Source organism: Bombyx mandarina, chromosome 21 (assembly GCF_030267445.1).
Source record: "Bombyx mandarina strain Sakado chromosome 21, ASM3026744v2".
NCBI lineage: Eukaryota > Metazoa > Arthropoda > Insecta > Lepidoptera > Bombycidae > Bombyx > Bombyx mandarina.
Window position 1 is genome coordinate 1759994 of NC_143227.1, and position 26709 is coordinate 1786702.

Genomic DNA, 26709 nt, shown 5'->3' on the forward strand with positions numbered 1-26709 from the left:
TCTTCCTAAAATCTATCATTTATGTTTCTTAAGTGAACAAGTATTTTTTTTAATGTTAAAAATTATGTATAGGGAGCATAAAAATTATAGAAATGTAACAGTGAGGCATGGCACAAAAAAGGTTGGAAAGCACGTGTCTAAATAGAATTTAAAAACGATTGTTTTTTTTTGTTTTTTTTTTTGACATTGCATACAGATACTTCAGTTTTATTTATTTATTTGTTTAAATGAAATTCTACCGAATTGTACGAACCGTACTGCGTGTCATATTCCATTGCACTCACCACGTTGTCTTCGCTCTCTTTAACGCGTTTCTCGATGGCGGCCTGCTGCTCCAACAGCTTGAACAGGGTCGGCGCCTCCGGGTCCCCGAGCTGGCGCAGCACGGCGTCCAGCGTGGGGAACGCTGCGTCACTACAATATAAAGCATGCATTTTTATTTTTAACCGACTTGAAAAAAGGAGGGGGTTCTCAATTCGACTGTATGGTTTTTTTTATGACTGTTACCTCATAACTGTTGACTGAGTGAATCGATTTTGATGATATATGTTAGCTGACTCTTCCCGTGTGGTCCCATTTCAATTTAGTCCAGTTCTGGTAATGTTATCCACGAGAAAGCCATATAAGTCTTAAATTTGCATTAAGTACGTGCATGACAAATATACGAATAACTCAATATCACGCCAACCGATTTCGATGATTATTGTTATTAGTGTATATTAATTTGTTTTGGAATATCTTTTTTTTTCTATTTGAAGTCGGTTTTTGTTAAAGCATCTCTATTTACATTTAAGTATATTAATGTTAACATTCCGAAAAACTAATTCTGCTATGGTTCATTTCGACTGTGATCGAATATAATAAACATGAGCGGAATTGTTGTAACTTGAAAAACCTAATTTTATACTAAAGCCATAAAACTAAAGGTCGTGGCTTAAAGGATAAGACGTCCGGTGCATTCGTATGTAGCGATGCACCGGTGTTCGAATCCCGCAGGCGGATAACAATTTTTCTTATCTAATACGTACTTAACAAATGTTCACGATTGACTTCCACGGTGAAGGAATAGCATTGTGTAATAAAGATCTAACCCGAAAAATTATAATTTGCGTAATTACTGGTGGTAGGACCTCTTGTGAGTCCGCACGGGTAGGTACCACCGCCCCGCCTATTTCTGCCGTGAAGCAGTAATGCGTTTCGGTTTGAAGGGTGGGGCAGCCGTTGTAACTATACTGAGACCTTAGAACTAAGGTCCTTGGTGGGTGGCGCATTTACGTCATAGATGTCTAAGGGCTCCAGTAACCACTTAGCAACAGGTGGTCTGTGAGCTCGTCCACTCATCTAAGCAATAAAAAAATAATAAACTATTTCAAAAATTCATAACTTATATTTATTTATATATCGATGGGTGAGGGGGACTATTTGGCTTAAGCGATATTTCGGTAAATACGCCACATTTATCTTTGTAATTAATAGACTGTTTTATTTGGTATCAGTATTAACAATTCGATGTTTTTAATTGAACTTGAATTAAGTTTACTCTATTCAAATAGTTGAAGAATTTTTTGATATGATATTTATTGCAAATTTTAAACTTTAAATGGTTCTCTTATAAAGTTGCAAAAATGTCGCTTATACCAAATAACCATTCACCCCTCAATATATAAATAAAAATAATAATATGAATTATGAATTTTTGAAATAGTTTTAAGGCTCTGGTGTAAAGTTGGGTTTTTGAAGTTAAAACAATTCCGTTTTCTTCCGTCGCCTATACAAGCCTAAAAGTGCCCTGAAGTATGGAATTTCGAAACCTTAAATTCAAACGGGACCCACAAGCATAATTGCTTACAGAAGAAATAGACAGAAAGACGATACCCGCTGACGTGACGTAGAAATAATTTTGTATTATAACATTGCGTTTTGTTTAGCTTATTGTTAGTACTTAACTGATTATTGAGTTCAGGAGATTTCTGTATCGCGGAATTTTTTAATTATAAATGTACTGCATGAGGGCAATGCATTAAAATTTCAATAATTCTATACTAAGTTGATTACTTTGTATTTGTATGTGCATTAAATACATTACTAAGCATGAATATACAAATTGCATCGCATTGATGACGTGTGGTATCTATGTTGGGAAGTTGCTCCACTGTAATATGTACTAGTATCAGAATAAGTGCGCGGTATGTTGCACTCACAGCGCGCAGGGCGGCGCGGGCGGCAGCGGGCGGCAGTGCGGCGCGGGGGGGGCGCGCGGCGGGCGCGTGTCCACGGGCCGAGCGCACGCGCCGCCCGCGCCGCGCCCCGCACTCCGCGCCGCGCCCCGGCTGCTCAGCGACCACGCGTACCGACCCCACGCGCAACGGATGATCACTGAAACCAGATCAAACAGGTCCATAACACAGAATATAACATATACCTATGAAATTGAAACGATGCGATTAATTCGAGCAATGTGTTCTCGCTGTGATGGTGTATGGGGCCGGGACATGGACGCTCACAAAGCAAATTATGTCCAAAATGCAAGTCATGCAAAGAGCCAAGGAATGGGCTATGTTAGGCGTTTTTCTACAGGATAAAATACGTAATACCGAAATTCGCAGAACTGGTTTGACTGACATAGCCAAAGTGATTGTTCGGAAAAAGTGGTAGTGGGCCGGCCACATATGCCGTCACACTGACAATCGGTGGGGCACAAAAGTACTGGAGTGGAGACCTCGTACTGGACGTCGTAACGTGCGCAGACAGCCAACGAGGTGGACCGATGACATGGTCAAAGTAGTTGGTAGAGACTGGATGAGAAAGGCAAGAGACCGAAGAGAATGGTGTGCATTCGAAGAGACCTACACTCAACATTGGGTGGACACGGGTTGAAGAAGAGAGATAACACAGAATGCTCACTATGTAATCGGAATCTCAGAAAAAACTGGTGATCAAAAAAGAATTAATTTGTTTAAGCACAGTGTCTATCGCTGCGCGCCAAATATCTTTTCGGAAAGTTCTATACTTGATAACAACAATCAACAATCATTTTCTATTCTTATATTTTTATAAGGAAATTATATACACACAAACACTAGACATTTAAGCAATCCCATGATAAAAAAAGTACCTAATTTTCATATTTGCCGAGTATTTTAAAAGACAAAGAATCTATGTTAGACTTCAACTCTTTCAATGGATTTTTTAATGAATGTCTACGCTATCTGCAACGCATGTATCATTTTTAAGCCTTCGCAGTTAATTATGAGTACATCCATGATATTCCTTTTCCATTTCCCCTGCCATTTCTATGCTTAATGTGCATTCTCTGAGGGGTATCGTCGGATATTGACATTTAAAAATCGACCATATTGTTTGGTGCTTACTGTCATAAATATAATGACAGTTGTGAGGATGATTATTGGTTTCGGACTGATGACGTAATCGTCGAGGTGTGTGAAATAAGAAGTGAGCAAAGAGTGGCTACTCAAGGAGGAGTTGTGTTGGAATAATAGAAACGAAAGAACCTAAAAAAAAATTAATTCTTTTTTATCGCTTTACTGATTTTAGTACTTAGACATTGATTTCGTGTAGAAACCACCATTTCCTAGATTCGAAGTAACTAATCCTAAAGTTTGAGTAAACGCAATCGATATCAAGTTGTCGCCGAGCTTTTACCGTCTTCAATTAAATCTCACTGAGACACCGGTGTGAAAGTGCATTTTTTTCCTATGATGATAGCCTTGAGAGGCTATATCAGTTTCTCCTTGACGTGTAGGTGAGCTCACGGGGCTCAAACTGGGTGTGTCGCTAACACTGGCCCTAGCAAGAGCCGTGCTTCGCAGAATCTACCACCGGATCGGAAACGCGACCCACTGAGAAGATCCGGCGAGTAACTCAGTGGGCTGTGTCTTTGGGGAACGTGCACTGACCGACCAGCGTGGGCTGCGGCTCCTGGCTGTTGGCCAGCGGCTCCTCGAGCAGCGACAGCATGATGTTGCCGTCGGCGATGAAGTGGCGCAACTTGCCGTGCCCCAGCGCCGCCAGCCAGCGCTCGTCCAGCCGGCACCAGTTGCCGTTGAGGCCGTTGTCCACTTGCTGTACCATTAACAAGTTTCATTGCCAAATGGGCTTACACCTGCTTTGGATGACGCTGCCATGGCCATCGGACAGGGGCTTAAATATTTTCTTTTATCGTCTTAGTCGCCTTGTCGCTAACGTGAGCCTCTAAATTTATGGAGAATATGGCTTAAATTTACTTCATTAAAAAAAGTCCTTTAGTTCCTTATTTAAAAACTGGATGGATTAAACGAAAAAGCGACACCAAAAAGAGACAAACATATGTATAAGAATCGCGTCTGAACTGCATATACATATTTTTTATGTTTTTATAACATACTTTGAGAATTAGATTGGAAGAGTTTTTCTGAAGTACATTAATTATCCGTATTTATCTACAAGTAGTTAATTTTCGTCAACCGATTGGCAATTTACCTTCTGGTTTGTAAATTACATTAGTGAAAGAAATAACGAGATAATTATAACTCAAAGTGGCCACTGTCGGATCGGGATACCTGTTCTAAGATCTGCATCAACAAGGATTCGGCAGCATCCCTGACCCGCATCGAGACCGGCTTCAGTTCTTTTTCATCTTTCATCATTGGAGGGTCACCAGGTTTGGCTGTAAAATCAATTTTTTTTATTGCCCTTGTAGGCAGACGAGCATACGGCCCACCTGATGGCGAGTGGTTACCGTCACCCATGGACTTCAGCAATGCCAGGGGCCGAGCCAAGACGCTGCCTACCGCGATAACCAGCATCGATTGAACACTTCGCAATACACATAAGTATGACCGATATCGCGATATTTTGTGTCCTAATATTCGAAAGGTGGTGGCTATTTGGTTTGAGCGACATTTTTGCAACGTTACGGAAGGGCCATTTAAAATTTAAAATTTGGATAAAATATAATGACAAAAAGACTTATTCAGCTATATGAATGGAGTAAACATAATTAAATTTGAATTAAAAACATCGAACTGTTGATACTAATCTATACAAATAAATAAAATTGGAGTGTCTGTTTGTAATAATAAAATAACCACTTTTTACTAAATGCGTAAGTAGATATACCAAAATAAATTTTGTTTTGTCTGTCTGTCTGTTTATACCGGCTAATCTCTGGCATGACTGGACCGATTTTGACGGGACTTTCACTTTTAGGTAGCTGATGATATAAGGAGTAACTTAGGCTAGCTTCGCCCCGCGGTGTCACCCGCGGTACGATAATAGCCGCGGGTAACATCGCGGGACTCAGCTAGTACCAAATAAAACATACCTTAGGGCAAAATTTGGCTTAAACCAAATAGCCTTTCCCTCGACATATAAATGATAGGCTCGCAGACAAAGGGCAAACAAATCTGTTCATCACACGAATGTTTGCCGAATGCGGAAATTAGATCCGCGCAACAAAGTACCAGGCGGGCATGCGGGCGCAGGAGCTCACCTTGACTCTTGGTGCCGGAGATGCCCAGCTCGACGACCTCCATGAGCGTGGCCAGACAGTCGGGGTCAGCCAGCAGCGCCGGGCACAGCCACGCCGACAGACAGCCGTAGGCGGCCACCACGCACGAGTGCAGGTCGCGCGAGTGTGCCTGCGGCGGCCGCCCGCACTGAACCGAGATGTAGTCGCATATCCAGCGGACCGCGCGCTTGCGCTCGATCGCATCTGTCGCCGCAACAATCGCGCATTGTACCGCTTGTACATATATCACACCTTTAGAATTATACAGACCCAACCCAAAAATGTTTGTAGGTTAACGACGGAGGGAACAACCCAGTCTGACCTCAGATCAGAAGGTTACGTGTTCATAATTCATAATATTCATAATAAAGACGAAAAAAAGATCTTCCACCGAGATGTAATTGCTCGGTAGACCGACGGCCCGAATGTTGTTTTTTTTACCTACCTAAGCTGATATGCGGGGTTGTTGCGTGATTGGCGTACTCAATATTTATCTTAGCTCGATCACCCTATTCGCCCCTATGATGTCTGACGAGTGACGATGGTGTTAGTAATTGTGGCTTCTCCGACATATATGTATATGCAAGCTTATCTTGAAAATGTCGTAAGCGAGATTCAGGTAGGTATTTGTCAAATATCATTTGTCAAATTGTGTTGTATGATGGCTACCTGCCACATGTTTTTTGGAATACATCGAATCAAGTTTTCAAACCGAAAATACGTAGAGGAAGGGGACGGAGTGGAAGAGACCGATGGATAAGTTTGTCCCTTTATAGGCAAGCTACTTTTGGTCTTTTAATTAATTGGAGTCGCTGAAAAGAGTCGTGCTAAATCAATTTTTGAATTAAAAGTCTAAATCCCAAAATTTCGATATGGGTCTCTGTAATTCTAAAGGTGCGATATATTGGCAGGTGAACTTTATATTTTCCTACCTATGCTGATAACCTTGAGAGGATTAAATTGTGAGGATTAAAAAAGAAATTGAATGTATGTGAATTCCACTCACCAATAATGAACTCTGGAATGAGTGCGTAAGAAACACAAGTATAACTATTAATTTAGTTACGGAACTAACTTTTCATAATCATGTTTTTTTTGGGTGTGTTTTCGTATAGCTTACCTGGTTTAGAGGAATGCAGCTTCGCAAGTCCAGAGAGAAGTTCTAAAGCGGCTAAAGAAACCTGAAGTTCTCCCTTCCACGAGGATATCAATCGATGGCAGACCAGATACGTGGCGCGTACAACCAGTGCTGCCCCTAAAACGCATAGGCACAAGTTTCGGGCGGATTGTCCTTGACTAAATTTTCGTTTCGTAGGTACATTTTATATATCTTCAAGTGATTGTGGGCCAGTGAACGTAAAAAATCGCAAGCAAAAAATTAATAAAACTAAAATTAAAAGCGTAAAAACTATTAGATAATTGACTAGTTGCCTTTTTGAAATCTAATCTAACAATGATCGATATTTTGAAATATTATAATACGCGTAACAAACTATTCATTTAACATTCATAATGCTAAAACAATAAAAGTTTCGTGCTGAAAATTTCCCCTTTCGGGAGGGGCATTCATATACTTTGTACTCTTAATGAACTACTGTCAGTTAAAATGAACCAAAGTTAAACCAGAAAATGAAACCAGTACAAATTATTTAAATAGCTAGAGTTTCAGTTAATCAAGAAGACGTTTTGTACTTTAAGCTCTGAAACATACAGTTGTCCTGCTCACACGCGCAAACAACCGTGTCCAATGTGAGACTGCTATTTCGTCAAGTCTTATACGATAATTACGGGTGAAGTTTAATTGCATTAAATGCATAACGCGTTTCCATATCCCATACTGGCTCCAACGCGTCCGTACACCGCATATAATAACATATCGACGGATGAAAGGCTATTTTGAAACTTTATAGGAGAGCCATTTAAAGTTTAAAATTTGGAAAATAAATCATAATATAAAACTTCTTCAGCTAATTGAATAAGGTAACCTTAATAGAAGTTCGATTAAAAACATCGAATTGTCGATACTAATACAAATTAAACATTTAATTACAAAGATAAATGTCGCGTTTTAAATGAAATTTCGCTTAAACCAAATATCTTTTTTTCCTACTTATTCTGATAGAGAGGCTATTTATCTTTACCCTAGCGTGTAGGTGAGCTCTCGGGGCTCAAACCGTAGGGTTGCTAACACCGACCCTAGCAAGAGCAGTGCTTCGCAGAATCTACCGCCGGATCGGAAACGCGACCCACTGAGAAGAACCGACGAGAAACTCAGCAGGCTGTCTGTGGGAATGCTTTCACCCCTCGATATATACATATATGTGTGCATATAGCTTTGTTTACCGCGTTACAATTTCAAAATACCGATCGAAAATGAATGCTGAACAAAAACCATGCGTGTGTAATTACCGAAAACAGGCGAGGATGGATCAAGCCCCCTAACATCCGCCACGAAGTCGTCGAGCGAGTGCCCCTCCGTGCTGCCGCTCTCTGAGCGAGCTACAACACATCCCTCGGTTATACACCGACGCTTACCACATACGTTGCTTCCACCGCTTACTACCTTACTGTGTGTGTGGTGATTCCACCCATGAGACAGTATTAACTGGTCCATTTGCTGAGCAATAAAACAAATCTTTGGAACAGCCTCTTTTATTAACCCTTTGACTGTCACATAGGTCACCGGTGCCCTACGTGGCGCGCTGAATCACGTCTTTTTTTTTTAATGCTGATAGCCTTGAGAGGCTATTTCAGCTTCGCCCTAACGTGTGTAGGTGAGCTCACGAGACTCAAGCCGGAGTGTTGCTAACACTGACCCTAGCGAGAGCAGTGCTTCGCAGAATTTACCACCGGATCGGAAACGCGACCCACGACCCACTGAGAAGATCATGTCGATTTGTTACTAAGACGTTGGAATATCTAGTAGACTCTGAGAGTGACTAATCCGAAGATACTGAGAATCTATTTCTAAGTGACTTAAAAGACTAAAACATACATTAACAAACAAAAGAAGGTAAACTTAGGCAATCCAGGCGCCTTAGTAACAGAAATCGATATAATTACTTCAGTGCATCGTGTAGGTCACCGGTGCCCTACGTGGCGCACTGAAGTAATATGTCGATTTCTCTTTGCTCTTCTTACTAAAGCACCGGAATATCTAGTAGACTCTGAGAGTGACTAATCCGATACTGAAAATGAATCTATTTCTAAGTAACCTAAAAGTCTGAAAAATACAGTAACAAACAAAATAAGGTAAAGTTAGGCAATCCAGACGCCTTGGTAACAAAAATCGACATAATTACTTCAGTGCGCCGTGTAGGGCATCGGTGACCTACATTGCAATCAAAGGGTTTAAGATTGTTCCTGTAATAATTAGATCTTAGAGCTTGTGATTTTGTCCTCGACTTCTCGTGTAGTGTTGGCGATGTTAAAGATTTATCGATTAGCAAAATAATAAAGAGCGTGTTGTGAAGTGTTGTGAAGGCAGAGGCGATATTCTGCGGACTTGTTGTTGCAACAATAACAGATTTTCAGCAAAGCTCACTAAAGGCTGTTTTCTGTATATGCCATAATTATGTCGATTACTTGAAGTACGCAGCAAATAATAATAGTGATAATTTAAATGTATGCAATGCGTGTTGTGTTGACTATTTTCTTTTTATAGGTTTAAATACAGAGCGTTGGAAATTTATCTTTAACACACAGCCCTACATTTAAATGCCTTGATATGTTGATTCGCTGGCTGGTTCTTACACTTGTGCATAATCAAAGCACTGAAGTTAAAAAATAATTTAAAGCAAATTAAAATTTCAGTGATGGGATTTAGGAAACAAATGGAGAACGTATTGATATATTCTATTTGCTATGCGCTGTAATTTTGTTGCTTGAGATTCGCTTATGGTTAATAACGTAGTTAATAACATAATTATAGTTTCGCCTTTAAACAGTTAATGTATTCACAGTAATTAAATAAATGATCAATCCGTAGATTGTGATATTTGATATCGATTCAGTTTCGTACATTGTATATTAGTCAAGCTATTTATGAAATTGCTTGTGTTTCTGTTTAAAAAAAGTAAATCGGACCATTACACGTACTTTAGATCTTAAAGCTGTATCCGTGTTGAAATTGCACAAGTTTTTATTTTATTTTATTACTTAGATGGGTTGACGAGCTCACAACCCACCTGGTGTTAAGTGGTTACTGGAGCCCATAGACATCTACAACGTAAATGCGCCACCCACCTTGAGATATAAGTTCTAAAGTCTCAAGTATAGTTCATTATATTATTTTTTTAGCTCTGCCCCAAGTGGCAAATTGATATTCAACGATATAATTTCAAGTTGATACTCTTTGATATTCTAATTGATTTAGTATTGCGGGTTGGTTGATGTTGCGGGGGTGGGGGCGCGTGCGGGCGCAGGATTGGGGGGGGGGTACCTCGCATGTCAGGCGGCAGCGGCTGCGCGGGCGCCGCCAGCGCGTTGTGCCGCACGCACAAGTACAGAGCGTTGAGCAGCGGCACGGCCAGCGCGCCCGACCACTCGACCTGGACCCCCGACACGCACATCACGGCGATGCGGCCGCGGGTCAGCTCGCCCAGCGTCATGCCCGCACTGACACACATCACAACATCAACACCTCAGAGATATCTTTTTTTTCCTACCTAAGCTGATAGCCTTGAGAGGCTATATCAGCGTAACATTAATTAGTAGGTAAGCTCATGGGGCTCAAACCTGACGACGTTGCTATCACGAACCCTAGCAAGAGCCGTGCTTCGCAGAATCTACCACCAGATCGGAAACGCGACTCACTGAGAAGATCCGGCGAGAAACTCAGTGGGTTGTGTCTGTGGGTTAATTTACTCGTCGAGCCCTTCGACGCAAGCGACTGGTTCGTCGGGAAGGATGACCGGTGCTTGAGGTACCTAAAAGCACCGTCAGTGGATCGGCAGGATCCGAAATGACGTGTTTTGGGCAACGTCGACTGCTTTCCATTATGTCCGCAGGATCGGGAATGTAGTTACCGGCGGCCACGATGAGAGGGTTCTCGTGTCGTGCCGCTTTAGCGAAGTGACAGAGATATCTAAAGTCGAAATCTACTTCGTACAAAATAAATATATGTTTCGGTTTTTTTGTTTGTGTATTAACATGTTTTTTTTGTTTTGTTAAATTTTTATATTGCGTATTTTGCTCTAGTCATTTTGCTAACTATTCACAACATTCGACATTCCAACAGCTTGCCAGATAACTAAAGTTGCAAAGATTATGAACTGTGTTAAAATTGCTGTTATTGTTATCTGTAGTATTTAGTCGATACCTTTTTGTCGATTCTGATGGAGTTTAAGATAATTTCGAGTGGCCATGATTATTGGTCAAACTCGGCGCGCGTGGCGGGCCGGTTTTTGATGTGTCTTTAATCCGATCGCTACCAAACTTTAACTGGATCGGCAATCTGAAGATTTCTCGAGAATTTCATTGAGATGGGTCCAACGGTATCGAAATCTACAGGGAACATACACACATCCGACTTTTATTTTTATCGATATTTTTATAGTTTTCCAAAATTAGCGGCTTTGATTTTTGTTAGTGAATATTTAGCAATCACAAAAATATAATTCACAGATATACGACTTAATGCCTTAAGACGCTTGGTTCATGAAATTTTAAATACACAATGTTCCAAATCCTGCAAAAAATATTCAAGTATTATAATTGTTATGAATTAAGTTAATTTAACATAACTTACTATTCATTACAGCCTGGGAATTCTGGCACGGGTAGATCTTTGTAGTGGTACGGGAACGCGACCATAGACAGCAGGATGCTGATGGCCGCCTTGCGGAGCTCCCGCTTGTCTATGGAGTCGCATTCGATCTTCGGCTCGCGTTCCGACAGAATCTTGTCTAAAGCGTTTATGAAGTCCGGAACTAAAACTAGTACTCCGTCTAGATCCAGTCTAGAAATAAAATAATCTGATAGTTGTTTTTTTGATCTTAATATAAAATAGTACTGAAATGAAAGAACAACATTAACTCTAAGCCGTCCCGTGTGGAGTCATTTATGAAAATCAAGAATAATGCCATCGGAACCTACACATATCGCCACGTGAACCACCTATAAGACATGAGGTTTGAATCTCAATTGTAGGATACGACAGCTTTCGTACCCTCAAAACCGGAACGCATAACTGCTTTGCTGCATAAATTGTCCTAATCAGAGGGACTTTACTTATGTCGCTGGGTGGGCGCAGCTTTCCATTTCCATTTCCACCGCGCGCTCACTAGATGGCGCTATGGTAATGATTGCACACGGACGCTACGTGGGCTTGAGACACCTTTGGCCCTATTCTAATCTCAGGCGGGTGCCAATTTTTCTAATGAAATACGTACTTAACAATTGTTCACGATTTCACGATTGACTTACACGGTGAAGGAATAACATCGTGTAATAAAAATGAAACCCGAAAAATTATTAGAACCTAGACCTTAGAACTTATATCTCAAGGTGGGTGGCGCATTTACGTTGTGGATGTCTATGGGCTCCAGTAACCACTTAACACCAGGTGGACTGTGAGCTCGTTCACATATGTAAGCAATACAAAAAAAAGCCTGAGTCGGGCGTGACGTCACCTGAATATGTCGGAGGCGTTGAGCACGACTGCGGCGGCGGTGGCGGCGTCCCTGAGGCCGTGGTGCATGGCCACGTAGCAGCGGGCCAGGTACGGCGCGAGCACCTCCTCGCGGCACTGCTTGGAGCACAGCACGCGGCACAAGGTGCCCAAAGCCTCCGCCCGCCCTGACCACGATCCAAAATGTGCCCGTGAAACGATGACCAACGGTATCCTAAATTGAAATCTGCTCCCAAGTATTCAAGGTTGGTATTTGTATTGGCAGCAAACACTTAACAGCGACGGCCGATTTGTGAACCAATCATCAGTCATCCAACGCGATGCAATAATTGCCAGTGGGAAGTAATGGACAGTCGTTGCATAATACAATTGAGACGTCGGATTTGTATCACGGTGGGCCACAATGAGGTCATCTTGTCTATTGGCGCAGGTATTCACTTAACACTCTGTTTACCTGTCCGGGAGTAGTTGAAATAGCCCCTTAAGATACCAATGATTATATATAGGGACAAAAAAAACACTATCTATAGCTATAAATAGTATATTTCATTGCATAGACTAGTTGCAGAGCAGGAAGAATTTCTTACAATAACCTCTTTACCTACTGACAGGGGTCACAAACATTTTTGTATTAAGTGCGGTTTACATACAATTTTTTAAGGAGAAAAAAAAATTTATAATTTATTAAATACCTAATTATTATTGTTATTATAATAAATTATTTATAGAGATTTATATAATAGTTATAAATATAGAGTTACAATTACTAGGTAACTCGGCAGAAATAAAAAAAATGAAAATTCAATAATCAAAATCAGATTCCTCTGTAACGGAGTATGCAAACAAGAACAAACCTTACAGTCTCAGGTAAAAGGTTTACAATCCCTAAGGAAAGCGGTCATTGCATCTGTGCGAGCGAGACCCCATTATATTTAAGCGAGAGTGACAAAGACAGGTAATAACAGGTTAACACGTACGAAATCCTTCTTGCTGCGCGACTGGACCTTAATTAACTTACCTGCTTGACATCTAAACATGTGATAAGAATGCGTAGGGTCGGATGCGGATGCCTGCGGGGGCATTCCCTCGGCGCGTTCTACAAGAATTACACATTTATCATTGAGCCTTGCCTCTTAAGTCCCATCGCCGCAAAAAGGTAGAGTATGTTAGCGATTTCGTCCTTAAATACGATAATTCTTTTACTAAAACCACTCAAGTTTTCGAGAAACTATATATTTTATATTCTACGTCTCGTCTTAATAGTTATCTATACTAATATATAAATCTACAGTTTTTACGGATGTTCCGTTATAACGACTGAACCATGCATCCGATTGACTTGAAACTTAGTATCCATTTTGCAAATACATGTACTTAATGGATAGGCTAATATTTATATCAGTGTTGGACTCCCTAATAACAATGATAATAAATAATAATGCTAATTTTAAATGCCCAGCGAAGCGGACGAGTACGGCTTATAGTTATATTACATAGTTAATAATAGTTATTCTGCTATTCGGGACAAATACAACAAAACAAAAACCATGAAAATCGGTCAAGCCATTCTCGAGTTATAGCGTTCGAACCAACCCGACTATGTTTTATATTAATATAGCAGAAAATTTACAATAACACCTCAATCGTCCGTGACTATGAACATAATATTAGAAAAGTCTGAAGTGAGACGACAAATAAAAAACACCGGATTAAATTAACGGCCAGACGGCCGTTGTGACCGTAGTGGTAAGTGACATGGTCACTATATAAGGGAGTCGCGGGTTCGAATCCCGCCAAGGGAAAATATTTGTATGATAAATATAAAATGTCTTTTCCAGGGTTATGGATGTATATTAAATATATGTATGTGTATAATAAAAATCTTAAATTTATTTCCGTTATCTGGTACCTGTAACACAAGTTCTTTACGAACTTAGCACGGGACCAGTTAACGTGGCGTCATTGTTTGTAAATATTTATTTATATTTCAATAGTAAAACTGATTTTGATTATCTACGATTCGTGGAATCCTAAGAAAATACTTGATTGTATTTACATATCCACTCACGCTGCAGAAGACGCCAATAGATCTGCCCCTATATGAGGCCGTTAGCGTAGAAGTGGCCTAGCCCGCAATTTTTATATTCGTGCTTACACTATACTGCAATTTATTTAAAACATAAATAAATTTTGATGCAAAACCATAGTTTCGCACACAGATAGCAGATGGATTTGTAAATATTATTTTTGCGCGTATTGTTTTGGAACGAAGTTCCTTATGGGACGATGAGGAGGGGTACCCTGACCGGGAAAAAACGTCCGTAACGTAAGATTTTTATTATTTGTGTATAGTCTTAGTATGTTGGCTATACAGTGTCTAATGTTATAGTCTACGTGACGACGGTTATTATTATTATTCATGTTGTTTATTTGTATATTGTTATTATATATTTTTTATAAATCATTGTGAATAAAATAAAGTTGATAACTTTGTAAAGTAGTTTTTTATTTATTTTTATCAATAACAAAATCATAATAAAAAATGTATACCCGAATAATTATTTTCTTTATATCTCGAATAGAACTTAAAATTAATATTTTTATAACAAGGAACTTCGTTCGTATCCGGTGTCCCGCGACACCACACATCTTTTTTTTGCCTACAAAGCAGTGTAAAAGTAAATTCAAACCTCATTATCGTCATGCGAACTATGGTAAGCTTAAGGCTAAGTTCATATGATCGCGCGGTACCGCGCGTCACCGCGCGGTGGAAGCGTTCACATGACAGAATGTACGCGCGAGAGTGGCATCAACATTGATTGAGAATGGACGTGGAGGAAGCAATTTGCTTATTGAAAGACGATACTGGGTGCATCTTATTTTAATTGAAAGACTTTCTTCAAGCCTTTTTTGTTACTTTATATCCCGACCTGAGACTACACGAATAAAATTTTTTAACTACCTAGTTTAGGATGTCAGTTGCATCTTTTCATTTTTTATATGACTGCGTTGAAAACTATTTAAAATCGATAGACACGATATCGTCTTCGCTAAGTACTCATTTTTCGTTGATCTATGCGTCTGTCCGTCTCAAACCGCGCGGATCAGCTGAACAGGTTGATACAGTTTTGCAGGTAAGGCTAAGTTCATATGATCGCGCGTCGCCGCGCGGTCGTAGCGTTCACATGACAGAATGTACGCGCGAGAGACTGGAATCAACATTGATTGAGAATGGACGTGGAGGAAGCAATTTGCTTATTGAAAGACGATACTGGGTGTATCCTATTTTAATTGAAAGACTTTCTTTAAGCCTTTTTGTAACTTTATATCCCGACCTGAGACTACACGAATAAAATTTTTAACTACCTAGTTTAGGATGTCAGTTGCATCTTTAAATTTTTTATATGATTGCGTTGAAAACTATTTAATATCGATAGACACGATATCGTCTTCGCTAGGTACTCATTTTTCTTTGATCTATGCGTCTGTCCGTCTCAAACCGCGCGGATCAGCTGAACAGGTAGATACAGTTTTGCAGAACTTGTACCGCGCGTGGCGCGGGCGGTACAAGAACCTGCGCGCGGGTCGTAGCGTACCGCGCGGTACCGCGCGGCAGCGCGCTATTATGTGAACAATAAATACTGCTTAGATTGATCTTGTACCGCGCGGTGAGCAGTTCCGCGCGGTATCGCGCGGTCATGTGAACTTAGCCTTATTGTACCGCGCGCGCCACGCGCGGTACAATAACCTGCGCGCGGGTCGTAGCGAACCGCGCGGTACCGCGCGGCAGCGCGCCATTATGTGAACAATAAATACTGCTTAGATTGATCTTGTACCGCGCGGTGAGCAGTTCCGCACGGTATCGCGCGGTCATGTGAACTTAGCCTTATTGTACCGCGCGCGCCACGCGCGGTACAATAACCTGCGCGCGGGTCGTAGCGAACCGCGCGGTACCGCGCGGCAGCGCGCCATTATGTGAACAATAAATACTGCTTAGATTGATCTTGTACCGCGCGGTGAGCAGTTCCGCACGGTATCGCGCGGTCATGTGAACTTAGCCTTATTGTACCGCGCGCGCCACGCGCGGTACAATAACCTGCGCGCGGGTCGTAGCGAACCGCGCGGTACCGCGCGGCAGCGCGCCATTATGTGAACAATAAATACTGCTTAGATTGATCTTGTACCGCGCGGTGAGCAGTTCCGCACGGTATCGCGCGGTCATGTGAACTTAGCCTTATTGTACCGCGCGCGCCACGCGCGGTACAATAATCTGCGCGCGGGTCGTAGCGAACCGCGCGGTACCGCGCGGCAGCGCAACATTATGTGAACAATAAATACTGCTTAGATTGATCTTGTACCGCGCGGTGAGCAGTTCCGCGCGGTATCGCGCGGTCATGTGAACTTAGCCTTATTGTACCGCGCGCGCCACGCGCGGTACAATAACCTGCGCGCGGGTCGTAGCGAACCGCGCGGTACCGCGCGGCAGCGCAACATTATGTGAACAATAAATACTGCTTAGATTGATCTTGTACCGCGCGGTGAGCAGTTCCGCGCGGTATCGCGCGGTCATGTGAACTTAGCCTTATTGTACCGCGCGCGCCACGCGCGGTACAATAACCTGCGCGCGGGTCGTAGCGAACCGCGCGATACCGCGCGGCAGCGCGCCATTATGTGAACAATAAATACTGCTTAGATTGATCTTGTACCGCGCGGTGAGCAGTTCCGCACGGTATCGCGCGGTCATGTGAACTTAGCCTTATTGTACCGCGCGCGCCACGCGCGGTACAATAACCTGCGCGCGGGTCGTAGCGAACCGCGCGGTACCGCGCGGCAGCGCAACATTATGTGAACAATAAATACTGCTTAGATTGATCTTGTACCGCGCGGTGAGCAGTTCCGCACGGTATCGCGCGGTCATGTGAACTTAGCCTTATTGTACCGCGCGCGCCACGCGCGGTACAATAACCTGCGCGCGGGTCGTAGCGAACCGCGCGGTACCGCGCGGCAGCGCAACATTATGTGAACAATAAATACTGCTTAGATTGATCTTGTACCGCGCGGTGAGCAGTTCCGCGCGGTATCGCGCGGTCATGTGAACTTAGCCTTATTGTACCGCGCGCGCCACGCGCGGTACAATAACCTGCGCGCGGGTCGTAGCGAACCGCGCGGTACCGCGCGGCAGCGCGCCATTATGTGAACAATAAATACTGCTTAGATTGATCTTGTACCGCGCGGTGAGCAGTTCCGCACGGTATCGCGCGGTCATGTGAACTTAGCCTTATTGTACCGCGCGCGCCACGCGCGGTACAATAACCTGCGCGCGGGTCGTAGCGAACCGCGCGGTACCGCGCGGCAGCGCAACATTATGTGAACAATAAATACTGCTTAGATTGATCTTGTACCGCGCGGTGAGCAGTTCCGCGCGGTATCGCGCGGTCATGTGAACTTAGCCTTATTGTACCGCGCGCGCCACGCGCGGTACAATAACCTGCGCGCGGGTCGTAGCGAACCGCGCGGTACCGCGCGGCAGCGCGCCATTATGTGAACAATAAATACTGCTTAGATTGATCTTGTACCGCGCGGTGAGCAGTTCCGCACGGTATCGCGCGGTCATGTGAACTTAGCCTTATTGTACCGCGCGCGCCACGCGCGGTACAATAACCTGCGCGCGGGTCGTAGCGAACCGCGCGGTACCGCGCGGCAGCGCGCCATTATGTGAACAATAAATACTGCTTAGATTGATCTTGTACCGCGCGGTGAGCAGTTCCGCACGGTATCGCGCGGTCATGTGAACTTAGCCTTATTGTACCGCGCGCGCCACGCGCGGTACAATAACCTGCGCGCGGGTCGTAGCGAACCGCGCGGTACCGCGCGGCAGCGCAACATTATGTGAACAATAAATACTGCTTAGATTGATCTTGTACCGCGCGGTGAGCAGTTCCGCGCGGTATCGCGCGGTCATGTGAACTTAGCCTTATTGTACCGCGCGCGCCACGCGCGGTACAATAACCTGCGCGCGGGTCGTAGCGAACCGCGCGGTACCGCGCGGCAGCGCGCCATTATGTGAACAATAAATACTGCTTAGATTGATCTTGTACCGCGCGGTGAGCAGTTCCGCGCGGTATCGCGCGGTCATGTGAACTTAGCCTTATTGTACCGCGCGCGCCACGCGCGGTACAATAACCTGCGCGCGGGTCGTAGCGAACCGCGCGGTACCGCGCGGCAGCGCGCCATTATGTGAACAATAAATACTGCTTAGATTGATCTTGTACCGCGCGGTGAGCAGTTCCGCACGGTATCGCGCGGTCATGTGAACTTAGCCTTATTGTACCGCGCGCGCCACGCGTGGTACAATAACCTGCGCGCGGGTCGTAGCGAACCGCGCGGTACCGCGCGGCAGCGCGCCATTATGTGAACAATAAATACTGCTTAGATTGATCTTGTACCGCGCGGTGAGCAGTTCCGCACGGTATCGCGCGGTCATGTGAACTTAGCCTTATTGTACCGCGCGCGCCACGCGCGGTACAATAACCTGCGCGCGGGTCGTAGCGAACCGCGCGGTACCGCGCGGCAGCGCAACATTATGTGAACAATAAATACTGCTTAGATTGATCTTGTACCGCGCGGTGAGCAGTTCCGCGCGGTATCGCGCGGTCATGTGAACTTAGCCTTATTGTACCGCGCGCGCCACGCGCGGTACAATAACCTGCGCGCGGGTCGTAGCGAACCGCGCGGTACCGCGCGGCAGCGCGCCATTATGTGAACAATAAATACTGCTTAGATTGATCTTGTACCGCGCGGTGAGCAGTTCCGCACGGTATCGCGCGGTCATGTGAACTTAGCCTTATTGTACCGCGCGCGCCACGCGCGGTACAATAACCTGCGCGCGGGTCGTAGCGAACCGCGCGGTACCGCGCGGCAGCGCGCCATTATGTGAACAATAAATACTGCTTAGATTGATCTTGTACCGCGCGGTGAGCAGTTCCGCACGGTATCGCGCGGTCATGTGAACTTAGCCTTATTGTACCGCGCGCGCCACGCGCGGTACAATAACCTGCGCGCGGGTCGTAGCGAACCGCGCGGTACCGCGCGGCAGCGCGCCATTATGTGAACAATAAATACTGCTTAGATTGATCTTGTACCGCGCGGTGAGCAGTTCCGCACGGTATCGCGCGGTCATGTGAACTTAGCCTTATTGTACCGCGCGCGCCACGCGCGGTACAATAACCTGCGCGCGGGTCGTAGCGAACCGCGCGGTACCGCGAGGCAGCGCGCCATTATGTGAACAATAAATACTGCTTAGATTGATCTTGTACCGCGCGGTGAGCAGTTCCGCACGGTATCGCGCGGTCATGTGAACTTAGCCTAAGCGACTTTTGCGCTGACGGCCTCATATGCGTTAACTTCTATGACCGAAGCTGCCATGTTGGTGCGGATAAAATGTTTTTTTTTTATTGCTTAGATGGGTGGACGAGCTCACAGCCCATCTGGTGTTAAGTGGTTACTGGAGCCCATAGATATCCACAACGTAAATGCGCCACCCAATTTGAGATAAAAGTTCTAAGTTCTCAAGTATAGTTACAACGGCTGCCCCACCCTTCAAATCGAAACGCATTACTGCTTCACGGCAGAAATAGGCAGGGTGGTGGTACCTACCCGCGCGGACTCACAAGAAGTCCTACCACCAGTAATTAAAATTAAATGAAAATAACTCACGCTGCGTGTTGTAGTTAGCCGAGGTTCCTATGAGGGCCGCCTCGAAGAGCCACTCCCCAAATAAATGGAAGATGGAGTTTACTTTGGGACGTAACGGTGTGAGGGGAGGCTTTTCCGTTTCGGCCACTTAAAAAGGAATAGAAAAGAAACAATTAAACCGTATTCGAAATATAAAATTAAAATTAAATTATATAGACATTAGCAGCACTTTAGTAAATACATTGTAATTGAGTGTTCTTGCTGTGTAGGTTCGCATTTAAGAAGCGAAGAGAAGCAATCTGTCTATCTTAGATCAACTGCAGATCAAGACTAGACTGTCCACACTCTGCCTTCGCCGCGCACTCAAGTACTTCGGTCATATTGCTCGGAAAACACCGGATAGCTTAGAGAGACTATTCGTGACAGGGAAGATCGTGGGAAACAGACCGCGCGGGCGCAGTCCGACAAGGTGGTTCGACCAAATCCGCACCACACTAGAGATCCCATTCCACGACGCCCTTCATGCGGCCAATGATCGGAGGCGCTGGCGGGACATTACAAGGAGCAAAATCCTGTCGACATATAATGGTCACGACCCTCAGCAGTGAGGAAACGACGCGAGGAGGAGGAGGCTGTGTAGTTTTTTTTTTTATTGCTTTTGATGGGTGGACGAGCTCACAGCCTACCTGGTGTTAAGTGGTTACTGGAGCCCATAGACATCTACAACGTAAACGCGCCACCCACCTCGAGATATAAGTTCTAAGGTCTCAGTATAGTTACAACGGCTACCCCACCCTTCGAACCGAAACGCATTACTGCTTCACGGCGGAAATAGGCGGGGTGGTGGCACCCACCCGCGCGGACTCACAAGTGGTCCTACCACCAGTGATTACGCAAATTATAATTTTGCGGGTTTTGATTTTTATTACACGATGTTATTCCTTCACCGTGGAAGTCAATCGTGAACATTTGTTGAGTACGTATTTCATTAGAAAAATTGGTACCCGCCTGCGGGATTCGAACACCGTTGCATCGCTACACACGAATGCACCGGACGTCTTATCCTTTAGGCCACGACGACGACGTAATTGAAGAGAATAAATAAGTTTGTACTGCTTTAAATTGAATTGTCTTTCAATCAGAAACCGATAACCCAATAAACCGTTTGATCGGATTTTGTATAGTACCATTTGATTCGTACCTTGCATTGTAATATTTTTGTGTTTTTTTATTGCTTAGATGGGTGGACGAAATCACAGCCCACCTGGCGTTAAGTGGTTACCGGAGCCCATAGTCATCTATAGCGTAAATGCCGCCACCCACCTTGAGTTATGAGTTCTAAGGTCTCAGTATAGTTAAAACGACTACCGCACATTTGAAAGCGAAACGCATTACTGCTCCGTGGCAGAAATAGGCAGGGTGGTTGTACCTATCCGTGCGGACTCACAACACGTCTTACCACCAGTAATGAGTAGTCATTCCTGTGTCTCTTTTTGCACAGGTCAAACTTAAGAGCCAGGGGTATGAGTATTAGAGTTAACAGAAAATGTATGAACCTTGTGAAGTGATAGAATTGGGCGGAGTGGTGGGCGCGATACTCGGTGGACGGCTGCTCGAACTACTCAAGCCGATGAGGGAGGTACGAGGGGTACCTGAAATATTAAGAAGAGATACTGTAAAGAGATAGAGAGAGAGCATTCTTTATTGTACACCAACAAAATAAGCAATGCGAAACATTAAATATAAAAATAAAAGTACAATTGGCGCTCTTATCGCTAAGAGCGATCTCTTCCAGACAACCATCAGTTTTTTTATTGCTTAGATGTGTGGACAAGCTCACAACTCACCTGGTTATTAAGCGGTTACTGGAGCCCATACACATCTGCAACGTAAATGCGCCACCCACCTTGAGATATAAGTTCTAAGGTCTCAGTATACTCGTAGCTACAACGGCTGCCCCACTCTTCAAACCGAAACGCATTACTGCTTCACGGCAGAAATGGGCAGGGTGGTGGTACCTACCCGTGCGGACTCACAAGAGGTCCTACCACCAGGTTTGACGGCCGCGATTTAAATACTATTTTTATGGAGGAATCGTGGTTTCCTGAAGTCCTAGTTGCTACGTAGTATTACGGATAGACGACTCGAGGGCTCAGGCGGTAACGGAGAGTGTATTCTAAATCAATCAAAGCGAAGTCAGCGAATATTCTTTAAAAATATAAACATAATAGTTTCATATGTCCATTCCATAGTTCATAGCGACATATCCCGGATCTTACTGAAATCAAATCGTCCGACGCTGCCAAATAATTACACATTTACAAAGGTAACATATTAAAAACCAATTAAATTTGCCTACGATGTTATTAATTGCGCAGAGTAGGTATGCGATAATCAATAGTTTTATTTCCACGGTATTGCTCAACTATTTAATTTTGTAATAACTACTAAGCTTCAATGTACATAACTACACTACAGAAAAGAAAAGAAAAAAAAACGAAAAATGCAATAATACACTATACGACTACGTGCAAAAGAAAAACATGTGCGATTAAAATTAAAGTATAACAAATAAGCATTTGCAAAAAACATTACATCATGTTCGTGTGTCGTTGCAACATAATAAAAAAATGTGTTTTTTTTTATAAAATACCAGAAAGTTCCACACGTATGTAGATGTATTGAAAAAGATTCCGAATAGGTACTGAATATTTAATTCGGAAACTGCTGAAACATTATGTACTATGTGCATAGTAGAGCACCATCTATGTATTAAAACATTACAATAATCTGACAAGTTGTTGTAATTCTATTGGTGGTAGGACCTCCTGTGAGTCCGCATGGGTAGGTACCACCGCCGTGCCTATTTCTGCCGCGAAGCAGTAATGCGTTTCGGTTTGAAGGGTGGGGCAGCCGTTATAACTATACTGAGACCTTAGAACCCACATCTCAAAGTAGGTGGCGGCATTTATGTTGTAGATGTCCATGGGCTCCAGTAACCACTTAAAACCAGGTGGGCTGTGAGCTCTTCAACACATATAAGCAATAAAAAAAAATCGGATGTTGTGCAATGCAAAAAAACACAATTTTAAACCTATTTTGATTAGATCCAAAGCCTGAAGATAATATTATAAAAAAATGTTCGAATCTTTTTCATCACATCTACAGTAAATATGTTAGAGGGTAGGTATAATAAAGCCTTACTTTTCTCCGGTATCCTGTCCTTGGGTTTGGGCGCGGAGACGCTGAACGACTTGGCGAGCCGGCGGTGGGCGGGCGGCGTGAAGTCGTCGGGCGGCTCCTCCCCCGCGCCCGCCCCGCCCGCGCCCCCCGACACCCAGCGCTCTTCGCGGCCCCGCCCTGCGTCCGCACACCCACACAACCACACTACAGTCCACCCTTACAGCAACAGCCAACCGACTAATAGGTACGTGACCGAGCCCCACAGTTAAAAGGAAGTTTAGAACGAAGCTCTCGTGATCCAATTACAATATTCCTTAGTCTTAAATATATTGGATAATTTAAGTGAAACTTCTAATGCGACTTCCAACAAGGTTGCGTTAAACGTTTAACGCTCTTGGAGAGGGGGAATAGAAAGAGATAGAGCGAGAGTGAATTCGCGGCACTCGAACGCACGCGCGTAGTATACTGTTACAGGCCAGCGCGAGCGTTAGCATCGAGTAGCGTCCAATATTTTAATGAAGTATTTAAAAAAGTATATATATTTATTTTTCTAACTATAATTTAAAAAATATATAACATAAATGTTGAAAATGTTGCATCTCTTATACACAGCATTCCCTATTACAAGAGCAATCTATTTTAAGAATGAAAAATTAAGAAAACCACAATACTACACATCGAAAAAGAAGTTTCACTTCATTCACGTGCACCAAGTTGCACGTGCACCATTGTTTATGTTTAAGAATTGAACTGTTTGACAAAGACACGATTAAAAACAGATGGTTTAGTCTCCCGTTATTTTTCACCGTAAGTATTTACATTATAATATTGAAGAATTCTTCAAGTATATAGCAAACAAAATAAATATGAAATCAAATTGTAATATCTGTTTCAAGTCACGTCTTCAGCTAGCGAAAAGACAAAAAGCACTAAACGAAATCCGAAAAAGTTATTTAACAGTAGATGATAAGATTTCGAGAGATCAATATTGATTGAATTTTTTTTCTTTTTGCTCAGATTAGTGGACGAGCTCGTTCCTGACGAGGTGGCTCCGTCATTAACCTTGAGACAAAGTGTCAAAGTGAGACCCCTACTTTCTATTCTACTAAAAAAAATCCATATCGGTTTGCAAGGAAAGATTATTTAGTAGTTTGCACTTCAATTGGTTTCATTTTGGGTTTTTTTTTTTTTTGTCAGGAGGAAATCGCCGGACTTCCGCCCTCCACTGGGGATGGAGGGCGGGGCATGTCAGAGTCGAACTGACTAAACCTCCTGTCGCTCAACAACCAACGTCCAAACCTCGCATGAGACAGAACTCATGAAGAGGCAGAGGGGGGAAAGTGAAGCGTTTAGTGCGGAGCACATCTCTCCCATCACCCTCCCCCTCGGGACGCCGGACCGGCGGTCGTCGGCGCCACGACCACCAGCCCTCTCGGTCGGCAGGCTATCCGAAGCCCGCCTAGATGGCGCCGGTTAGAGTGAGCTATCCTACGGAATACCCCGCTGGACCAGAACCAGCGTGAGTCGAGGATAGCCGGCCTTCCATCACCCGGATGCTCTTGCGTAAAACGCGTGCAGAGCAGCTTGCACGTCGTCTTCTTAGGCCCCCTTCGCCGGTCCCCAGACCGACATGTGAGAGGGACCCGAAACACTTAGAGGGCCAGGGCTTGGGCGAAATCCGCCTCCCTGGCCCCCGCTCGACGGCGGCGGGATTGTGCGTCTCTCACGCGCCCCGCCGCCTCCTTCTGCGAGATGGTGCACTCGCAGAAGTCGAGCATCGCCTTCCACGACTCGTCGTCGCCGAGCATCGATGCCACAACACTCGGCAACGACAAGTCGTTTCCTGTTTTTGCGACGAGGACACGGCGCCACCCCTCCCATGCGGGGCAGGCAACGAGCGTGTGCTCCGCCGTGTCCAAGTCGCAACCACAATGGTGGCACTCTGCCGTCGGCTCGGCTCCGATCCGGTGCAGGAACTCACCGAAGCAACCATGCCCAGTGAGCACCTGCGTGAGCCGGAAAGTGAGGCGTCCTCTGTCACGATTCACCCAATCCACAAGGACCGGGCGAATCGCCTCGACGGTCCTACGACCGGCCGAAGGATCAGCCAGCCGTCTGGACCATGACTCCAGCACGGACCGCCGAGATTGGGCCCTCCGCGCTCTGACCACACTGGGGCTGGGACGCGCCACGCCCCGGGCACGAAGGTCAGCCCGCCACTGATAGTCAGCAGCGAGCGCCTCCGCTTCCAGAATCCAAGGCGGCGTCCCAGCCAGTACACACGCCGCCTCAAAGGAGATGGTGCGATAACCACGGATGACCCTGACCGCGATGGTGCGTTGCGGCCGTTGCAGCAGCTTCGCCACCCCCGCGGCCAGGGACTGGCCCCACACAGGTGCCCCGTATAGGGCCATTGATCGCACCACCCCCGTATAGAGACGGCGCGTCACCTGGTCAGGCCCCCCGACGTTGGGCAGAAGCCGGCTTAACGCGCCAGCCACCCCCAACAAACGAGGGACCAGGTTCTGAAAGTGAGCACGGAAGGTCCAACGACTGTCCAGGATGAGGCCGAGGTACTTCAACTGCACCCCGACCCCGATACGGACGCCTCCAACCACGATATGGGCATCAACAGGTGGCACTCTCCGGGGCCTGTGGAACCACATGGCCTCGGATTTACTGAGCGCCACGTCGAGGCCCAATCTCCTGATTTTGCCGACGACATGCGCCACCCCAGCGGTAGCAAGACGGGCAGACTCAGCAAAACTCCCCCCCCGGGCCACGACTAACGTGTCGTCTGCGTAACAGATTACGCTCAGGCCCGGGAGGAGGGCACCCCTTAGCACCCAGTCATACCCGATATTCCACAAAAGAGGGCCGAGCACCGACCCCTGTGGAACACCGCGCACGACCGGGAACCGGTGCAGGATCCCACCGTGTCCGGTACACGTGACCGATCTGTCCTCCAAGTAGGAACCCACCAGCCGGCGGAGGTAGGGAGGCACTCCATGTCGTTCCAGCGCCCCCCCTATCACGGACCAGGGCAGGGTGTTAAACGCATTGGCGATGTCGAGCGACACCGCCAAAGCCACCCCACCCCTGGAGTCATTTTGGGGTAGCGCCTAAAAAGTTTGTTACTTAGGTTTTAGTTTAAATGATCAGATTATGACGCGAACTAAAATCTGGATACTAGTGCGTGATATGCTTTTGGAGCAACCCACGTGATACTCACTAGCCCAGAGCTATGAAAAAATAGAACACTTCTGTATTGAATTTCCTTGGGTATTACTTCGGGCAATCGATCCTACTTAGGTCGGTCCTCTTTTGCAGTTGAATAATTATGTATAGTTTAAACATACAGAAAATAGGGTTTATTAAGATTTCCAATCAATAAAATACAAAAAGGAATATTGGGCCACGTCAATTTAGTCCAAAACAAAAATCCTATGTATTTATAAATATTTAGCCCATTTTAAATTTCATTCAAATAACAATTTATGAAATGAAACGTTTTAAATTATAATTTGTACGAATTTATGAAGGATATGTATGGAAGCATTTTTACAGTGAGATCTCTTTTATTAATTGATTGACAAAAAATATAGCTGAGAAAGAACCAAAGATTAAAAAAATTAAACAATGAACATTCACTCACAGTCTGTTAAAAATGAAATCGCTTTTTGCAGTAAGC

The 26709-nt window shown here is 44.7% G+C and overlaps 1 protein-coding gene across 6 annotated transcripts in view; it reads right to left on the reverse strand.

The window, feature by feature from the left end:
* LOC114240287 (ral GTPase-activating protein subunit beta) overlaps positions 1 to 26709 on the reverse strand; it is a 47339-nt gene that overhangs the window by 12634 nt on the left and 7996 nt on the right. For 2 of the 6 annotated variants that reach the window (XM_028170759.2, XM_028170761.2), the window contains 15 exons: positions 23040 to 23195; positions 21392 to 21487; positions 19857 to 19982; positions 13159 to 13236; positions 12142 to 12307; positions 11259 to 11468; positions 9951 to 10126; positions 7919 to 8008; positions 6630 to 6764; positions 6516 to 6527; positions 5492 to 5713; positions 4560 to 4666; positions 3918 to 4083; positions 2202 to 2376; positions 285 to 414 (listed from right to left, as the gene is read on the reverse strand). In XM_028170759.2, the coding sequence (XP_028026560.2) occupies positions 285 to 414; positions 2202 to 2376; positions 3918 to 4083; positions 4560 to 4666; positions 5492 to 5713; positions 6516 to 6527; positions 6630 to 6764; positions 7919 to 8008; positions 9951 to 10126; positions 11259 to 11468; positions 12142 to 12307; positions 13159 to 13236; positions 19857 to 19982; positions 21392 to 21487; positions 23040 to 23195 (2045 nt within the window). The remainder of the gene's footprint in view (positions 1 to 284; positions 415 to 2201; positions 2377 to 3917; positions 4084 to 4559; positions 4667 to 5491; positions 5714 to 6515; positions 6528 to 6629; positions 6765 to 7918; positions 8009 to 9950; positions 10127 to 11258; positions 11469 to 12141; positions 12308 to 13158; positions 13237 to 19856; positions 19983 to 21391; positions 21488 to 23039; positions 23196 to 26709) is intronic. The other 4 variants (XM_089736336.1, XM_028170760.2, XM_028170763.2 and 1 more) reach the window with 3 other exon arrangements.